General features: G+C 42.7%; 1 protein-coding gene across 2 annotated transcripts; it reads right to left on the bottom strand.

Moving 5' to 3' along the window:
• Positions 1–3,763: 3,763 nt before the first annotated feature.
• On the bottom strand, positions 3,764–17,590 carry LOC142657318 (platelet glycoprotein IX-like). Of its 2 annotated transcripts, none has more exons than XM_075832344.1 (3): positions 17,456–17,590; positions 15,294–15,513; positions 3,764–5,410 (listed from the first exon to the last, which is right to left on the bottom strand). In XM_075832344.1, the coding sequence occupies exon 3, from the start codon at positions 5,407–5,409 to the stop codon at positions 4,795–4,797; it is 615 nt and encodes a 204-aa protein (XP_075688459.1). In that variant the 5' UTR covers position 5,410; positions 15,294–15,513; positions 17,456–17,590; the 3' UTR covers positions 3,764–4,794. The 2 variants fall into 2 exon arrangements, with proteins under 2 accessions (XP_075688459.1, XP_075688460.1); XM_075832345.1 differs by having other exon boundaries at positions 15,294–15,411.
• Positions 17,591–19,155: the final 1,565 nt, after the last annotated feature.

The raw sequence follows: 19,155 nt of genomic DNA, 5'->3' as shown, positions 1-19,155 counted from the left end.
TTAAGTCTTGTCTGGAGAAGTTGGGTTTGTCGGCAAAGGTGGTTGGGATGAACCCTTTTCGTATTGGTGCGGCGACGGAGGCCGGCTCACTTTGGTTTAGGTGAGGGAGAGATCAGGCATTTAGGTCGATGGAAATCTGACTGCTATAAATCTTATATGAGGCCTGATTTAACTTGTTAGCGTTTCTTTTTGGAATTTTCATCCCCAACCCCCTTTTTCCCTGTCTTTATGTTTTGGTAGGTGTTTCCAGGCCCCAAATATGGATCATTGGACATTCCTATGTCTATTGGGCCTCCAGGCGCGCTTCTCAGCGCCCCCTTGGTTCAAATTTGGGTTTCAAGAATAGTGATGTACATTAGAGAGGCATAAGGGGATTATGGTGGGTACAGATGTTGTCCGAAATAGTTTCTATCAGCCATGATGTGATGGGTCCGATGGTCCTCATTGTTCATGTCGGGGGTAATGATTTGGGTCAGATAAAGTTGGCAGAAGTTCTGTCCCTGATGAAGACTGATCTGGATCGTTTGTGGGGCCACTTCACCTGGTGCGTTTTGATTGCTCCGAAGTGATATCTCACAGTTATTGGAGAAACGCGATGGAATTATCGGGTATAGACAGGGCCCGTCGACTCTTGAATGTCCACATCTCTCGCTTCGTGCTCTCCCTGGAAGGTCTAGCAAAACGACATCATGAGTTAGAAGGGGATAACGCCGGTCTGTTGGGCCTGGACGGTGTTCACCTAAATGACATCGGATTGGATATTTTTCTGCTGGATGGTACAGAAATGGGTTTGGCTTTGTTGGGTGGGGGTGGTCGGTGGAGGTTTCTCGTTTCACCTCCTCAGCGGAGCTATGGTCTCGAAGGCGGGATGGGACACCCTACATGCCCGATGCTTGGCAGCAGCTGTGGCGTAACAGGAAACAAGTTATTTATTTACGTTTATCCTCTGGAGTGTATGGGAGTTAAATTATGCAAAGGAGTGGACTTTCCATGCAGTCTTGAAGGAGCCGAACCGCATAGGGAGAGCTCCAGGGACTTCAGGGAAGAGGAGGTGGAGTACAAAATTAAAATAAATGCCCAAGAGCGTGATTGGGCAAGGGGCCTAAAGGAGGAGTGGCTAAAAGGGATGTAGGGTTGAGTTCAAGGGCATAGCCCTCTGTTTACCTTCTGCTGCAGCGTGAAGTAACACCCTCCCACCCTCCCTTTTTTTATGATGTTATGTGATGACTGTGTTTTTTTGGATTTGTACTTGGAACGGTTGTTTTGGTTTTTTATTTTCTTTTGTTGCAGATGTCACAGCTGGCGGAGCTATGGTCTTGAAGGCGTGATAGAATACCCTACCTGCCCGCTGCTTGGCGTAACAGGAAACAAGGTTTACAAAATAATGCTGACTATGACTTCAGGCCAATTGTTTAAAATCATTGTATATAATTAATAAAGCTGTGGCCATTCCCAAATTTACCATAAAGAAGCGTTTTAGTCAATATTTTTTTTAAAGTTTATTCTCTGGAGCGTATGGGAGTTAAATTATACAAAGCTGTGGACTTTCCATGCAGTCTTAGATCCTGTAGTCATATTCCATTTCAACTGTTCCTGACTTGTTTCAATCCTACCAAATGTATATAATAAAGAAATAGGGGCAGATGGAAGGGAACATAACTATAGGATCAGACTACATAGTGTGTTTGTAGTCTCTTACCATGGAGACACATAGGTCTGCATAGAAGCTGTGGGCAGAAAACAATAGGAAATATTTATTAAAAAATATTTGCTTGATTTTTAATTTCAGATGTGTTTGGACAAACACATGTAGGAGAAAATCCAGCACTCAATACTGAAGTTGATGTAAATCTTGCAGCTTTATTTGGTATTGACAACAAAAATTTACATCTAATCCAGTTTATGCGTTTTGAAGCGAAAATCTCACATATGCTATGGTTAAAAACTTGGTTTGAAACGCGTAAGATGGATTTAATGGATTTTATTTGTTGTCGATACTAAAGAAAACAGCAAGATATACATCAAGTTCAGTATCATGTGCTGGATTTTCTTCTGATGTCTTTGGTACAATAGATTCACACTGCTCTGCATGTGAGTTGTAAGATACAAGTGTTGTGAACAGACAAAAAAACTTTACTTTCTACATATTTGGACAACAAAATTGCCTGCAAATGTGGAAATTGCCTTAAAAGGCTATGTACACCTTTGAGGGGATTTTTTTTTTCTTTATAAACTGGTCAGTCAGCGTGTTTAGTGTAACTTTTTAATTAGTCTTTCTTCAAAATTGTTTTCGTTTTTTAAATACAGCTGCTCTGTATTCTCTATACATATCAGCTGTATCGTTCACTATTACCTGAATCCATCAGTCCCGTGGACCTGACGGGTTCAGTGTCAGTGGGTCCCGCGTGTCTCTATCACATATAAGTTATCAACACACAGGATTCACTGTCACTGACGGGAACAGGATTTTGCGCTACATACAGATGCTCTGTATACAGAACACAGAGCAGCTGTATCTAAAAAAGTAAAACACATTTTTAATAAAGACTAATTATAAAGTTACACCAAACACACTGACCTGTTTATTAAAAAACAAAAAATGGCCATCAAAGGTTTACATAGCCTTTAAGCTAAGTAAGGCATTAATTTCTTCTGCTATCAACTGCATGGATATATAACTATCCCAATTCAGTACTTGGTTACATACATAGAAGAGAGAGTAAGTAATTTGAGGTTTTCAAGATAAAATCATAGAGAAAGGCCATTCCTCCTATTATAAGGGCAGGTTAAAACATCAGGAACTAATGTTTTAACCTGCCCATGTATCGGTAAGCATGGCCTTCTTCTCTGATTTTAAGTCAATTTGATCCCATTTTCTGTGATTTGTTTGCAATATCAGTGCAGGGACTTGCAAGGACCCTTGACGTGGTTTGCGAGTTTGCGTAGTTTGACCAAAATACCAATTAATACCTCATGTTTATCATTTTTGCAGGATGCACTATGGCCTTGTGATCTTGGTGGGGAATGGGGTGTCAGTATTGTGTGTGATACACTTAGAAGTTGCTGGACAGTCCACCGTATCCTTTAGTATGGGCGTGACTAATAGGCTGCTAGGCAGCATTGTACACTACATGTAACCGGTGACCTGCACCTTATATAAGCCTTATCTGTGTGCAATGATAATACTGAGCAGCCACCCCCTCATAAATGGGAGGTGTGAATAGCTATTCATTTGTATTTTGCACTTGGGCTATTTTCCCCATAAAGCATTTTGCTGGGTACTGGTGGCTTTAATCTGCCCTTGTATCAGGGAATTTGGCCTTTTCTGTAATTTCTACCCTGTAATGACCGCACAAACACCTTTTCACGATAGTCATTAAGGGTACTTATGGGACAGCACTGCCTTTTCATGGCACTGTGTCATGTGCCCATCACAAGTTTCCAATTCCGGCTACAGCGGGTGTCGGGCTGTCTAAAGACAGCGGAGCGGAGTTATCGCAGCATTTAAGTTGTTTCAGTGGGAGAGGGCTCCCTCTGTCTCCCGATCGGCAACCCCCCGACGCAATCGTTGGGTGTCGATGCTTTCCATGGCACCCAGGAGCCTAACAAAGGCCGTCAAGTCTGCCATCAGTGTATCCCCATTAGGGCCTGCCAAAGGCATGGCCTAATAGAACGCCTATCACTGACAGGCGTTATACACTGCAATACAAAAGTAAAAAAAGTTACAAATTATTTTATTTTATTAAAGTTACTAATAGATAAATGAAAAGCCCCAAGTAAAACCCCCACTTTTTTTCCATACAAAATGCTTTATTATGAAAAAAAATGAAAATAATTTCAATAAGCTACCCATAATTGGTGTCGTCTGTACCCCAAATTGGTACGAATAGAAACTACACTAAAAAATTTGCCTCATACATCCACAGCGGCAGAAAAATAGAAAAGTTATGGCTCTTAGAATATTTCAGTGACTTATTTGTGTTCAATTTATAACATCAAAACTTCAAGATCTTTATTAGTTTTTGGCCTAGGCCTATGTGGTCTTTCATTTATTTAGTCCTTGCCTTCCTATCCACAAACAGTAATACAGAGTGTACTTCTAAGGCTATGTTCACACGGAGTCAATGGGAGGTCAGAGGCATAAACGCCCGAAGATAGGGCATGTCGCTTCTTTTTCCCACGAGGCAGTTTTACTGCTCGCGGGAAAAAGACGCCGACGCCTCCTATTGAAATCAATGGGAGGCGTTTTCGGGCCGTCTTTGCCGAGTTTTGCGACGCGGTTTCCGCGTCAAAAAACTCTGCAAAATACTCTGTGTGAACATAGCCTAAGACTGGGTTCACACAGAGTTTTTTGCAGGAGGAAAATCTGCCTCGAAATTCCATTTGGAATTTTGAGGCAGATTTTCATCTGCCTGCACGCCGATTTTCACTGCGTTTTTGCCCGTGGCCATTGAGCGACGCGTGCATAAAATGCAGCGAGATACACATTCTCTGCCTCCCATTGATGTCAATGGGAGGTCAGAGATGTAAACACCCGAAGATAGGGCATGTCCCTTTTTCCCGCGAGCCGGTTTTTCCGCTCACGGGAAAAAAACTCCTCCGCCTCCCATTGAAATCAATAGGAGGCATTTTCGGCCGTTTTTTGGCGCGGTTTCCTACGCGGTTTCCACATCAAAAAAGGTGTAAAAAAACAGTGTGAAATGGCCCTTACTTTACTTTATAATCACAATATTAGTAAATAAACACATTTTATCCATATCACAGATATTCGAGAATTTAACTTGCTTCTAAATATTAAAAAGGTCTTCTCCTAAGAATACTAACTTTAGGTGTCTGATATGTCCTTAACTCAATGTCATTATCACTTACTTTGATTTTAAACTTTATCTTTTTAAAAGTTTTCAAGCATAAGATCATTAGAAAGACCAAGAGGAAAAGGAAAGCGTAAAGAAAAGCATCATTAAATAGAAAGTCTGAGCAGAGTCTTGTGTGCCTCCAGCAAGAAGTGATTTCGTTTCCTGTTAACTGGCTGACTGGTTTTCCATACAGCGGAGAGGGATAGACACATTTTATCCCGCTGACTCCGTCCATGTTTCCATCAGAGAGCCACATAATTAAGTACCTGATCTTGCAGTCACAATGTAGAGGGTTGGAAGATAAATTCAACTTTTTTAGGTTTATCAAGTTATCAAAGGCCCCAGCAGGGACTACTGTTAATAGGTTCTCCTGCAAGTACAACTCTTCTGTTTCCTTGGGTATGATTGGAAATGTCTTCAGGTTCTGGGAGCTGCAGTCCACTCGTAATGAATTAGCAGTCAAGTTTATACATTTACATTGTACAGGACAATCACTTCCATTAACTGTCAGGAACCAGATCCCAAAAAGTATTAGGTATGAGCCAATCAGCATCCTGGAAAAAAAATAATTTAGTTAGAGAATCAGTTAAGTTGTCACCTGACAGTGCTCTATGTTTTAGGGCATTAATAAAGGGATAGTCTGGTTTAGAAAACGTATTTTCAAATGCCCTTAAAGTGAATTAATATAAGGAAGGGGGGTTCTTCCATTCATGACCCTTATCTTTTAGATGGAGTGAATAATGGCGACAAAGACTAATTCTCACTCTGGAGGACTCACCTTATGCATTATATGAATGGCCTACGTACTTATTTCTCCTTCAGTGGCATTGCAGGAAAATGAATATATAATGTGGTGACAGAGCCTCTTTAAACCTGATGTCTCCATCTCTGTGTGTGGCACTACCATAACTCCCAGGCAGATGCCCGCTGTCTTGGTTTTTTTTTTTACTCAGAACTTTCCTTTACTCCTTATTCAATCACTTACACGCGCCTGTCACCTTCACTTCAAAAACATCTCCAGAATCCGCCCCATTTTCTTACTGTCGAAACAGCCAAAACCCTCATTGTCACTCTGATTTATTCTCGTCTGTTGCCCGTTCCGTTTAGAATAAAATTAAAACATAACTCTCACCCAAAAAGCTCTCCACAGTGCTGCTGCTCCTTACATCTCCTCCCTCATCTCCATCTACCACCGTACCCATGCTCTACGTTCTGCCAACGACCTTAGATTAACATCCGCCATAATCCGAACCTTCCACTCCCGTCTCCAAGATTTTTCTGGTGCTGCACCCGTCTTCTAGAATCCGCCACCCCAGACAATCAGATTAGTTCCCAACATCCAAGGCCCCATCCATGTCCTGAAAACACATCTTTTTTGGCAGGTCTATCACATTCACTAATCTGACTCCTTTCCTTGGCCCCACTTTTCCATTAGTCATCAGAACCTGATGCCTTCATTCAGCAGTATCCCCCACAAACCCTAATGCACTTCATATCTGTCACACACAGATACTGGCTGGTGACCGGCTCATGCAGCTTTATGTGTATTACCCTATGTTTATAATAAATGGCTTGGCCATTGTACTGAACAGGCACTGTTTTACATTTTGTGTCCTCGCTACTTCCTCATAGACTGTAAGCTCTTGTGAGCAGGGTCCTCACTCCTCTTGTTTGAATTGTATCTTGTTTTATATGTCTGATATTGTCTGTACATGTTCCCTCTGAATTGTCAAGTGCTCGAATATGTTGATGCTATGTAAATAAAGATTATTATTATTTTGCCGAATTCCCCCACAGATTACAGTTGAACGCGGGGTGCCCCAGGTGTAACCTGTAATCAGTAGGACCCTTATAACATAAAGGTATTGTACAAAGTGAGCAACCCCGTTAAGAACTCCCACACTCTCACCCTGTGTCATCTTGACCTAATTATCGGGAAGAGCTGTATTTAAAGATAAGTTCACCGACCCTTTAAATAATGGATATGATCTATAGGTTACTTGAAGAGAACAGGCTGCCGTGTTATTTGCTTCTAATATATCCTTCCCAATGGGGAGTAAATTGATAAGAACATAATTATTAGTTGTGAGTTTTGTATCTTATAATTAAACAGTCACATAAAGTTGAGAAGTTACTTCCACCTTTAAAACTCTTTCGATTTAACCTTCTCTGACTTACACGTGTTTAGCTGTATATTAATTGCCTCGTGCTCTCATTGTCGTACTATTACTGAGTCTATCTGGGAAATCCAATGACAGAGCATTTTAATTGTCAAATTTTTTGCTAGTACGTGGCTATTTTCCAAAGCCTATTAAATTGTAAGAGGTGAAGATGGAAGTAAAATTTAGGGGGTGTGAAATTAAAAGCCAAAAATTTGATAACGCAAATATAACATAATATATTTAGATCAGGGCCGGTTTTCTTATTGCAGTGGATATTTACAGTAAATGGCATACCATAAAATGGTTATTATGGGATATGCCATAAATGTCTGATAGATGCGGGTCCCCCATCCGCATGCAGACAGAGAATAAAATCGCAGCCACCTCTATTTTCATTCTTCGCTCGGGACAGGGTCGGGTGACACCCGCTCTGGAGATAGATATGGGTTCCAGAGCAGGGTGGGAATACTCTTTTAAAGGGGTTGTCCATTTTTTTTTGGTTTATTTGTAGAATAGGAGATCATACAGTTTTCTAACATATATGTGTTAGAAATTCAGCTCACATACATTCTTATAGCGCATGAGGCCCCTGTGACAGAAGAATGGTATAACCCACAGATTAGTCCTATGTAAAGTATCCACAGGCTAACAATATATCTAAACATGGCGTCAGTCATGTGACCACCACATACTCACATGGAAACACACACATCACGCGACCCCTGGCATTCAGTTAGCAGCAGGGTTACATGCCATAGATGTGTTGGGGTAACATAGAGGACACATCCATGGGCTAAGTGAATAGAAGTAATGGTGGAATAATGATAAACAACTACTTCACTGTGCGTGCATTTACTGTTGTCATGTTGTTAATAAAGTTAAATATAAAAAAACAGAGACAGTGAGAAGAATGTAAGAGCTGCTCCTCACAGACAGTGACATACATTCTGAGATGTTGCTGTAGGTAGAAATACTTTATAATTTCTGATCCTCAATAATCTATTATTGAGGCTCCATGCACACGACCGTAAAAATCGTCCGTAATTGCGGACCGCAATTATGGTCCACAATTACGGACCCATTCACTTCTATTGTCCACGGACACCTTCCCATTTATTAACGGGAAGGTGTCCGGGCCGTAGAAGTGTACCATACTATGTATGGGAGCACAGGCCGAAAAGGCGGGCGGCTGTCCGCGGCCGTTGACCGTACCGGCAATCGTGGCCCGTGATTACGGGCACGGCCGTGTGCATAGGGCATCATCTGTTATATACCTGGACAGTGTTACCTCAATGCCAGGAGACACATGATGTGGGTCACATGACTGCCACCATCTTACATTCAGTTATCTTATGGATGCATTACTATGGACTAATCGGTGGGTTATACCACTTTTTTGTTTAAAAAAGTATGTGAGCAGAATTTTAAATACATATATACATTAGAAATCTAGAAATAAATTAATAAAATTAATTAAAAGTGGAAAACCCTTTAAGCATTTAATAAGCAGGACCACATGGACAGTATGAACAACTCAAGCTGGATTCACTTTGGGCAGACATACCATTGGTGCTACCTGTGCAGCTGCACAGGGGCCCAGTAGGTAAGAGGTCCCACAAAAAGCTTAGAAGCAGCATTGTACTGTCAATTGGATTGCCTGTTAGGGACTGAGCTAATGACAATGGCTCACAATGATTGGTGGATTGTGAGAGAGACATAAAGGCGGGGTGTTCTTTGATGAGCTATTGGGGAATAAGGGTCCTACTGTTCTTTCATGGGGTCCTTCTGCTGTCTATGTCCGCTACTGGGATTCACACTTTGGTCAAAAAGGCAGGAAAAGTATAAAGCATATCTATCACTTTTTGATATTCTATTGGTTTTAGCAAAAACATTAAATACAATTTGACTTTATAGTGGTGCCACTAGTTTTAATGGTGATAAGCAGGCAACGCGTTTCAACGTTAGACTAACGTCTTCATCAGGCCTGCTTATCGCCATTAAAACTATACTCCATTTTTTGGATTTCCATTAAAACTAGTTATTTATTTTCTAACTACTTGTCATCATCATTATCTTCACTAACAGCAGCGCCTCTCCTTAGGTCCTCTTACACATCAAAATGTGTATTGTTTTTCATTTATTTTAATTGTTCTCAATTATTGCGGTAACCTTCACGGTTTACCGGATTGGACCTGGCTGCAGCTGTTTAAAATTCTTTCCCAGTATTGTGCCTGTGTATAGCACAAACTTACAAGGTGAGCCTTTGCCTTCGCTACCTTGTATATGCCTATCTGTTACCAGCATTTATTTTGCACTATGTGGCGCCGTGCTCTCTTCTTTCTCTCATACAGACACTGGCGTAGCTATAGGGGTCGCAGTGGTCGCAATTGCGACCGGGCCCCGAAGCCATGGGGGCCCACAGCCCCCCGCACCACATCAATAAAAACTCAGGCCGCGGGCCCCTGTTACTATAGTAGCAGACTTTACTTACCTTTCTGGTTCCGGATCGCAGCGGAGGTCCTGACGTCAAGCGCTGTGCGCAGCGCATGACGTCACAGCGCTATGCGGCGCGCACAGCATCGAGAGGACAGAACTTCCGCCGCGGCTGAAGAGGAAGGTAAGATTAGCCCTGACTGGCGGGGTCCGACTCCCGGGACCCGCCAATCAGCTGTTTTAAAGGGACCGCAGCACTCGTACGAGAGCTGCTCCCCTTCATTCCGGTCACACTGTGAATCGGTGTCGGCGATTCACAGTGTGAGCGAGCAGTGAAATGAAGGGGGAGCAGCTCTCGTACGAGTGCTGCGGCCCCTTCAAAACAGCTGATTTGCGGGTCCCTGGAGACACATCAGCTATTGATGGCCTATCCTGAGGATAGGCCATCAATGTTTAGGGACTGCACAACCCCTAAGCCTACGATGTAGCAGGCTTAGGGGGCCCATGAGACAGGATCACAGATTGTGTGATGCTGTCTGCTGGGCCCTGTATCTAAGCCAATCACATGGTAGGCTTAGATACATGGCCCATGTGTGATCCTGTCTGCTGGGCCCTGTATATAAGCCTACCACACTGTAGGTTTAGATACAGGGCCCCAGCACACAGTAATCTTATACTGTATAAGATTACTGTCTGCTGGACCCTGTATTTAAGCCTACGCTGTGGTAGGCTTAGATGCAGGGTCCCACAGACAGTATCACACATGGGCCCTGTATCTAAGCCTAACACATGTTTTACTAATCGTTTTTCTTGTGTGTTTTCTTACAGGTTCGGTCGTTGGACTACGGCGGATTCCAGGACTACTTCGATGACGGCTTTGTTTTTTATTATCAATACAATGGTTAATGAGGGTTGTGTGGGTTTTTTTTTTTATTTCAATAAAATATTTTTTCAATGTCTTTGTGTTTTTTTTTAAACTATATTACTACCGCCTTAGTAATGGCCGCCGGCTGATTGACAGTATCCATTGCTAAGGCGGGGCTTAGTGTTAGCCGGTGCAGAGGCTAACACTAACCCCCTTTATTACCCCGGTACCCACCGCCACCAGGGGTGCTGGGAAGAGCCGGGTACCATCCAGTACCTGACCATCTGTAGTGATGGTCGGGCACTGGGGTGGCCGCAGGCTGGTATTATCAGGAGGGGAAAGGCCAGATACAGTGGCCCTTCCCACCCTGGTAATGCTAGGCTGCTGCTGCTTTATTGTATCTGGCTGGTTATGAAAAATGGGGGGACCCCACGTCATTTAAAAAAAAAAAAAAAAAATTATTGGAAAGAACGATGTGGGGTCCCCCCCAATTTTCATAACCAGCTAGATACAACACAGCAGCAGCAGGCAGCATTACCAGGGTGGTAGGTGCCACTGGTTTTGGCCTTCCCCAGCCTAATACTCCCAGCCTGTGGCTGCCCCGGTGTCTGACCGTCACTACAGATGGACGGGTACTGGTTTGTACCCAGCTCTTCCCAGCACCCCTGGTGGCGGTGGGTACCGGGGTAATAATGGGGGTTAGTGTTGGCCTTTGCACCTGCTAACATTAAGCCCCGCCTTAGTAATGGAGGTTGTCAATCAGTCAGCGGCCATTACTAAGGCGGTGATAATAAAGTTTAAAAAGATACAAGCACATAGAAAAAATATTTTATTGAAATAAAAAAACACAACCCTCATTAACCATTTTATTGAGAATAAAAAAAACACCGTCATTGAAGTCCTCGAATCCGAAGTCCAACAACCGAACCTGTAAAAAAACACAAACACAAAAAAAATAATCAGTAACACATAAAAAAGCAAAATTATTATTCTTACCTTTCCTGGGTCCAGCGCTGGAGCCGCAATGTCAGCCAGCTGAGTCCTGTATCTAATCCAATCATGTGTGATACTGTCTGCTGAGCTGTGTATCTAATCCAATCATGTGTGATACTGTGCTGGGCCCTGTATCTAATCCTATCATGTGTGATACTGTCTGCTGGGCCCTATATCTAATCCAATCATGTGTGATACTGTCTGCTGAGCTGTGTATCTAATCCTATCATGTGTGATACTGTCTGCTGGGCCCTATCTCTAATCCTATCATGTGTGATACTGTCTGCTGAGCTGTGTATCTAATCCTATCATGTGTGATACTGTCTGCTGAGCTGTGTATCTAATCCTATCATGTGTGATACTGCCTTCTGAGCCACTGTATCTAATCCGATCATGTGTGATACTGTCTGCTCAGCCACTGTATCTAATCCTATCATGTGTGATACTGTCTACTGAGCCCTGTATCTAATCCAATCATGTGTGATACTGTCTGCTGAGCTGTGTATCTAATCCTATCATGTGTGATACTCTCTGCTGAGCCACTGTATCTAATCCTATGATGTGTGATACTGTCTGCTGGGCCACTGCATCTAATCCTATCATGTGTGATACTGTCTGCTGAGCTGTGTATCTAATCCTATCATGTGTGATAGTGTCTGCTGAGCTGTGTATCTAATCCTATCATGTGTGATACTGTCTGCTGAGCCACTGTATCTAATCCTATCATGTGTGATACTGTCTGCTTGGCCACTGCATCTAATCCTATCATGTGTGATACTGTCTGCTGAGCCCTGTATCTAATCCTATCATGTGTGATACTGTCTGCTGAGCCGTGTATCTAATCTTATCATGTGTGATACTGTCTGCTGAGCTGTGTATCTAATCCTATCATGTGTGATACTGTCTGCTGAGCTGTTTATCTAATCCTATCATGTGTGATACTGTCTGCTGAGCCACTGTATCTAATCCTATCATGTGTGATACTGTCTGCTGAGCCACTGTATCTAATCCTATCATGTGTGATACTGTCTGCTGAGCTGTGTATCTAATTCTATCCATAGTTTATAGGGTCGTAGTGCTATAGATATGCTATGCTGTCTCCTATACACACGTTTTTTTGGGGGCGGACACATATGTATTGGGGCTATTTCCCCTGACATTTTAAGCCCTGAGGGTATGTTCACACGGCAGCGTCCGTTACGGCTGAAATTACGGTGCTGTTTTCAGGAGAAAACAGCTCCGGAATTTCAGACGTAATGGCATGTGCAGGCGTTTTTCGCTGCGTCCATTACGGACGTAATTGGAGCTGTTTTTCCATGGAGTCCATGGAAAACGGCTCCATTTACGTCTCAAGAAGTGACAGGCACTTCTTTGACGCGGGCGTCTTTTTTACGCGCCGCCTTTTGACAGCGGCGCGTAAAAAGAATGACCGTCGGCACAGAACATCGTAAGACCCATTCAAATGAATGGGCAGATGTTTGCCAGCGCTTTTGAGCTGCATTTTCGGATGTAATTCAATGCTAAAACGCCCGAATTACGTCCGTAAATAGGGTGTGTGAACCCAGCCTTAGTGACGCCCCGGCTGCTAGTGCTGCATTGTTGGGTCACTTAGGAGACCCAGCGATGCAGCTGAAAGTTGCGGACCGTCGGCCATGAGGAGTTTGCGGGGGGGGCCCAATAAGAACTTTTGCATCGGGGCCCATGAGCCTTTAGCTATGCCCCTGCCTACAGATATGGAGTATGGGGCTTTGAGGAGCATATTACAGTCAATCTGTAGGGATCTGGGTTTTTTAAATAAAATTCTATGGTAAATTCTATTTTTTTTAAATGTTGATTTAGTCTGATCGCCACTTTGTATCAGGAGGGACATTTTCATTTTTAGAGCAGATTGGCTCATGCCTTATTGTTGTTTTTTTTTGTTTTGTTTTTTAAACCTTCCTCTGTATCATAAGGTAGAAACAAAGTTCTACAGTTTACTAATACTCCTCTTCATCTACATCACATCCCTTGGTTGAACTTAAATAAGAAGTAGTATGACATGTTTGTCCTATTGGAAGACATAAAGGAATACAAATCTGTTCTATGTGGAATATCCACCCACCCTGGTGGCATACAGCAATACAGATCTACAGAGAGAACACAAATCTCAGGGCCTCTGGCTACAGAAAAAAACTTTAAGGCCCCATGCACACGTACGTGCTTTTGCAGCCGCAATTCCCCCGAGAATTACGGCCCCATTCATTCTTATGGGCCCATGCACACGACCGTGGTTTTCACGGTCCGTGCATGGCCCAGGAGCATGGACCGCAGAAAGAACGGACATGTCTTATTACGGCCGTGTGCTGCGGTTCAGGCTCATAGAAAATAATGGACGCGGCCATGTGCATGTTCGTGGGTGACACTCCTTGGCCGGCCGACCCGAAAATCACAGCCGTGCATGCACATGGCTACGGTCGTGTGCATGAGGCCTAAAGCTCTTCCAATGTTTTCACTCATGCACTGTTATTATGTTGTTAGCTACACCCTGGTTGTTTGATCTGTGATAAAGACAGCCATAGTAAGGAAGATATCTAACTGATCGGTAAGATATAAACTCAATCTGAGACCCACTATGTGCCGCCACCAAGATCTCATAGACCTTCCATATGGGATATGATAGGGGACTCGATCCTTGAGAGCAATGAGAAAAGGGAAGTATTGCTAATATTGAACATTTCCGGTCACAATCCCCTTTTGTGTAAAGGCGCTCTAAGATGTGAACTCTGGAAATAAAAGAGTTAAAAAATCCACTCCATGCAGATTTGCACCAGAAAACTGGCGTAAATATCTTGCACCAGATTTATTATGGGTTTTAGATAGAATCACTAGACAGTTTTGAAAAGGGGTTATGACTTAGAATGTGCCAACATTTTTGCTCACAATATTAATCTTACTAGGTATCAAATTGTGAAGGGGAGAATATTAATAAGTTATAGTTTGCCCGGCACTCAGTTATTCATGCTATATTTTATGTAATCTATTACAAACACCTATTTCCAAACTCACATTTTCATTCTTATAACCAAAGTCCCTGAGGTCGATAATGGTATCCATGGGGGCAATAGGCTTGTTTCACTTACATGGAATACATTTTGGGGGGAATTTATCAACCTTTCTACAGCAGTTTTCTCACATACAAAAGTTGCAAAAGGGCCCAAAAGTCAAAATTTGCATTGAAAATTATGACTTTTGCCCTTTTTACGCCACAGCGGCCCAACAAATTTATTATAACTTTTGCCAGGAAATTGGTGTAAATTATAGTGGAAATCTACAGCAGCCCCTAGATGGTGTAAATTTAACTCTGTGGGGCATAGCAAGGTAGAGGCCCATGCTGGGTCTTGTACCTTGCCCCCTCCCCACTAGTCGGACTACCCCCCCAACCCCCGCATCCAACAATGAAATAAAACGAAAAATTAAATAAATAAAAAATGAATGCTCACCCCTTCCCTTCTACTCACCAGGTTCCCTCAGCATGACGTGGCTTATACAACATACTGATGATAGGCAGCATCAGAATGTTTGAGGCAACGCAGCACGGATCATGGTGTAGTTCTGCGTTGCATGTAAGGCCCTGATCTTGCTCCGTGTCAGGACTTTGTATGAGCCGCAATGGAATACTGAAGGGACCCGAAGGAGAAAGGAGGAGCCGCGAGATGAGTATTTTATTATTTTTTTATTCTATGGCCAAGGTGGGGGGACGGATGGCGCATGACCTTGGGCCTAGTAGATCGACAGATGCAACATATTACATTTGCCTCTTACTAAATGTGTAGCAACTTTCTTTCTACTAAGACTAGTGTATGAAGAGCCAGTCTTAATAAATAACCCCCTTTGTCTTTCTTCTAATTATTTGTCACAAAACTGCAAATTATTACTTTCTGCAAGTAAAGCCGATATTCATTCTCAAAGACATGTTAGTGAGAGCTAGAATATCCTTTAGATTACCTTCAGTTACTTCTTGAATCCACATAAGTCCATGTCGAAACTTCATGTTTCCTGACCACCGAGGCTGGAAATTGTGGTTATCCAATTCTGCTCTCAGAGACAGACCTGCACATGATGACTGAGCAGATTATAAGACAGTGGATGGTAAAGAGAACCAACATTAGTGAAAGGAGACAGCTTTGCATTCATGATGTGTGTGACACAGCTGACATGACATGTCCTGTTGTCAGGGAGAGATAAGAAGCACTGGTCAGGGTTACTGAAAACCCATCAGCAAACTGGTGTTCAGGATTGATAAGGATTCAGCAAGATATTATTCAGGCGCTGTACACATAACCACAAGTAATAGTTTAAGATATAATTATTTCTCATGAATATTTTTCAATGCAATTACCACTATAAAACCATAATGAAATTGCAGAATGTGCATCTATATCGCCATCGTTGCTCAATACCAGTTGACTTCTCTGCATAAAAATACTCAGGGGTAGTACACATGTACAAAAAAATTTAAATCTGCAAATTTAAAAACATTTAAAGACTTTTCTCAGCCCTAAAATGTATGGAAAAAAAAAGTCTCACGATGTATAAACAATATTTGCACTATACAATGATACGGCTTTAAAATGTGTCACCATGTAGGAACTACATCTAAAATTGTCCCAAACTTCTTGTGTATGACACTAGTATAAGCACCGTTTTAAATACATTTTTTGCTATCATTCAATAGATGTATCAACACTGGGCAATAATATCATGTTGATTTGAGCTTCCATAAAACAGCAGCAAAAGGCCTCATACACATGCCAGAGAGGTGTGCATGGAGCCAGTACAGCAGTGCATGGAGCCAGTACAGAGGTGCATGGAGCCAGTACAGAGGTGCATGGAGCCAGTACAGAGGTGCATGGAGCCTGTACAGCAGTGAATGGTGTCAGTACAGCAGCGCATTGAGCCAGTATAGCTGTGCATGGAGCTAGTAAAGTGGTGCATGGAGCCAGTACAGCTGTGCAGGGAGCTAGTAAAGCAATGCATGGAGCCAGTACAGCGGTGCATGAGGCCAGTGCAGCAGTGCATGGAGCCAGTGCAGCAGTGAAGGAAGCCAGCACAGCGGTGCATGGAGCCAGTACAGCGGTGAATGGAGCCAGTACAGCGATGCATGGAGCCAGTACAGCGATGAATGAAACCAGTGCAGCGGTGCATGGAGCCAGTACAGCGGTGCATGGAGCCTATACAATGTGAGATGTGTTGTCTGGGAATCGACAATTATCACATATCCATAGGATAGGTCATAGTTGTCTGATTGCTGGGAGCCCCACTGCTTGGACCCCCCCCCCCCCCCGATTGCCAGAATGGTCATCTTGAATCCCCATGCACGACTGCTGCTCCATTTAAGCTCCAGAGGGGTTTCAGTGAAAAGGGATGGGGGGTTTGGGACCATCGTGACCGGTGGGGCCCCCAGCGATCAGACAATGATGACCTTTCCTGTGGATAGGTTATAATTGTCGACTCTCGGACAACACCCATCCTTTCCGCCAGGCCACTTGCCGTCCCTATTTCAACAACCCTTGTTGGTTTCAATCAACATAACATTTTCTCTGGACTGATTTAACAGGGATGTAACCGAGCAGCACAATGCAAATATACAGTAGCCCTACACCATGTTGATTTTTTCAGATTATTTAAACCGAAAATTGAATATGCACAACTATAAATTATTGCTTAAAATATGTAAAGTACTCAATTTGTGCGTAATAAGTAGAAAACATTCCCTCTAAAGTCGATATCTCAGAGCTCATGCACACAGCTGTATAACAGATCCGAGTTGTACAGATCCATTACACCAAACTCCATAGAAATCTATGCGTCCATACTGTACTGTACCTCCATGTGCTTCCGATTTTATGTAAATGCAAAACTGTACCTGTTAGAAAAAAAAAATTGTGGCATGTTGTACGCTGTATTAATGGTAATCTTATCTTACATTACTTCTAAGGGAGAATTATAATACAGAACCATATAGATTCCACATGTGGCCGTACAGACTCTTTTGCTGTGTACGTGTGGCCTATGCCCAAAGTTCAAATGTCCTTTCCTTAAATTCAGATCTAATCTAGAAAAGCAAAATATAGAACTTTGTGCTAATCACTAAATCCAGTTCCTACCTCCGTAGCTGAGTCCACACAGCATTGACGTTACCATAGATAGTGCATCGGGAATATTTTCCCCGTTTTACAAGTGACTCGTATTTTCAGTTAGTGAGAGGTATATCAATACTAAAACAGACACACACAGACACGTATACATGTCCCCGCCCCATCATCTTATATTGCTCCAATAAGTTTGAAGGAGTAAAAAAGAAAAAAAATAAGAAGTTTTTGCCTATTCACATTAACCCTTTATCATCTGAATTACTGTAAAGCAGCAGTGTTATCGCTTCAGATTCTTTTTAACATTATTGTCATTTGTGACATTAGATTTAGATTGCAAAATGTCTATAGACAGCACTGTAAAAACGCAGCAATACAGCTATACAATAACCATAGTATCCATATGGAAAACACGCATACTATTGTTCAATATCAATTGTTCATATGGTTTCTAAAGGGGTTGTCTCATGAAGACAACCCCTGTCCATATGTCTTATTAGGGCATATAAACGTCATAGTAGGGGGTCCCTGTTCAGGACCTCCTATATGAGCTGTAGCAGACTCCTCAAGCTTTCCTTGTGTTAGCTGATTGGCGTGGCAGCAGCTCTTATTTAAAAGGGGTTGTCTCTAATGAGAAAGCCCAGGGTAACTAAACGTTCAACAAACTTCTGACATGTCAGAAGTTTTGTTCGCTGGGGGTCTGAGCACTGAGACCGATCGCTAAAACTAAACGGGTGAGCCGTTTACTTTCTGTTCGGCTTACCCTGAGCAGTTGGTGTACGGACTCAATAGAAAGTCTATCGGCCCGTACATCGCTACATCGGCTTTCTGAGAAATCCGAACAGAAACTAAGCGGCTTAGTGCTCACACGAGCACTTCTGCCACCTTGTGTGAGCGCTGAGCCGTTTGCTTTCTGTTCGGCTTACCCTGGAAAGCTGAGCAGTTGGTGTACGGACTCAATAATTTATTATTTATTTATTTCAGTTACTTATACAGCACCAACATATTATACAGTGCTGTACAGAGGTCCTCTTTTTTGTTTTACTGTCCCCATTGGGGCTCACAATCTAAATTCCCTATTGGTATGTTTTTGGGGTGTGGGAGGATATCAGAGTACCTGGAGGAAACCCATGCAAACACAGGGAGAACATACAAACTCCATGCAGAGATTGTCCTGAGTTGGATTTGAACCCAGGACCCCAGCGCTGCAAGGCAATAGTGCTAACCACTGAGCCACCGTGCTCAATAGAAAGTCTATTGGCCCGTACATCGCTACATCGTCTTTCTGAGAAAGCCAAACAGAAGCTCACACGAGCACTTCTGCCGCTTCGTTTATCCGTGAGGGTCTCAGTTCTCAGACCCCCAGCGATCAAACCTTATGACATGTCAGAAGTTTGTTAATTGTTTAGTTACCCTTTAAGGAATTTTAGCCCATTCTCCTTTGCAGAATTGCTTTAATTCATACACAATTAAGGTACGTGCACATGCTTACTAAAAAAACATCTGAAAATACAGAGCTGTTTACAAGGGAAAACAGCTGATTTTCAGATTATTTTTAGCAACTCGCGTTTTTTGCGGCGTGTTTTACGACCATTTTTGACATGCACTTCTTTTTCACGGGCGTCTTTTTACGTGCCGTTGTTTGAAAATAAGGCGTAAAAAAATGCCCAGCCAGAACAGAACGCCGTATTTCCCATTGAAATCAATGAGCAGAT

Source organism: Rhinoderma darwinii, chromosome 7 (assembly GCF_050947455.1).
Source record: "Rhinoderma darwinii isolate aRhiDar2 chromosome 7, aRhiDar2.hap1, whole genome shotgun sequence".
In the NCBI taxonomy this organism is placed as follows: Eukaryota; Metazoa; Chordata; class Amphibia; order Anura; family Rhinodermatidae; genus Rhinoderma; species Rhinoderma darwinii.
The sequence above is the reverse complement of the archived record's forward strand: the minus strand, read 5'-3'. Positions and strand labels throughout refer to the sequence as shown.

What these genes read in the sequence shown, in the direction of transcription:
- LOC142657318 (XM_075832344.1), bottom strand. Translation starts at nt 5,409, where the DNA reads ATGCTGATTGGCTCATACCTAATACTTTTTGGGATCTGGTTCCTGACA.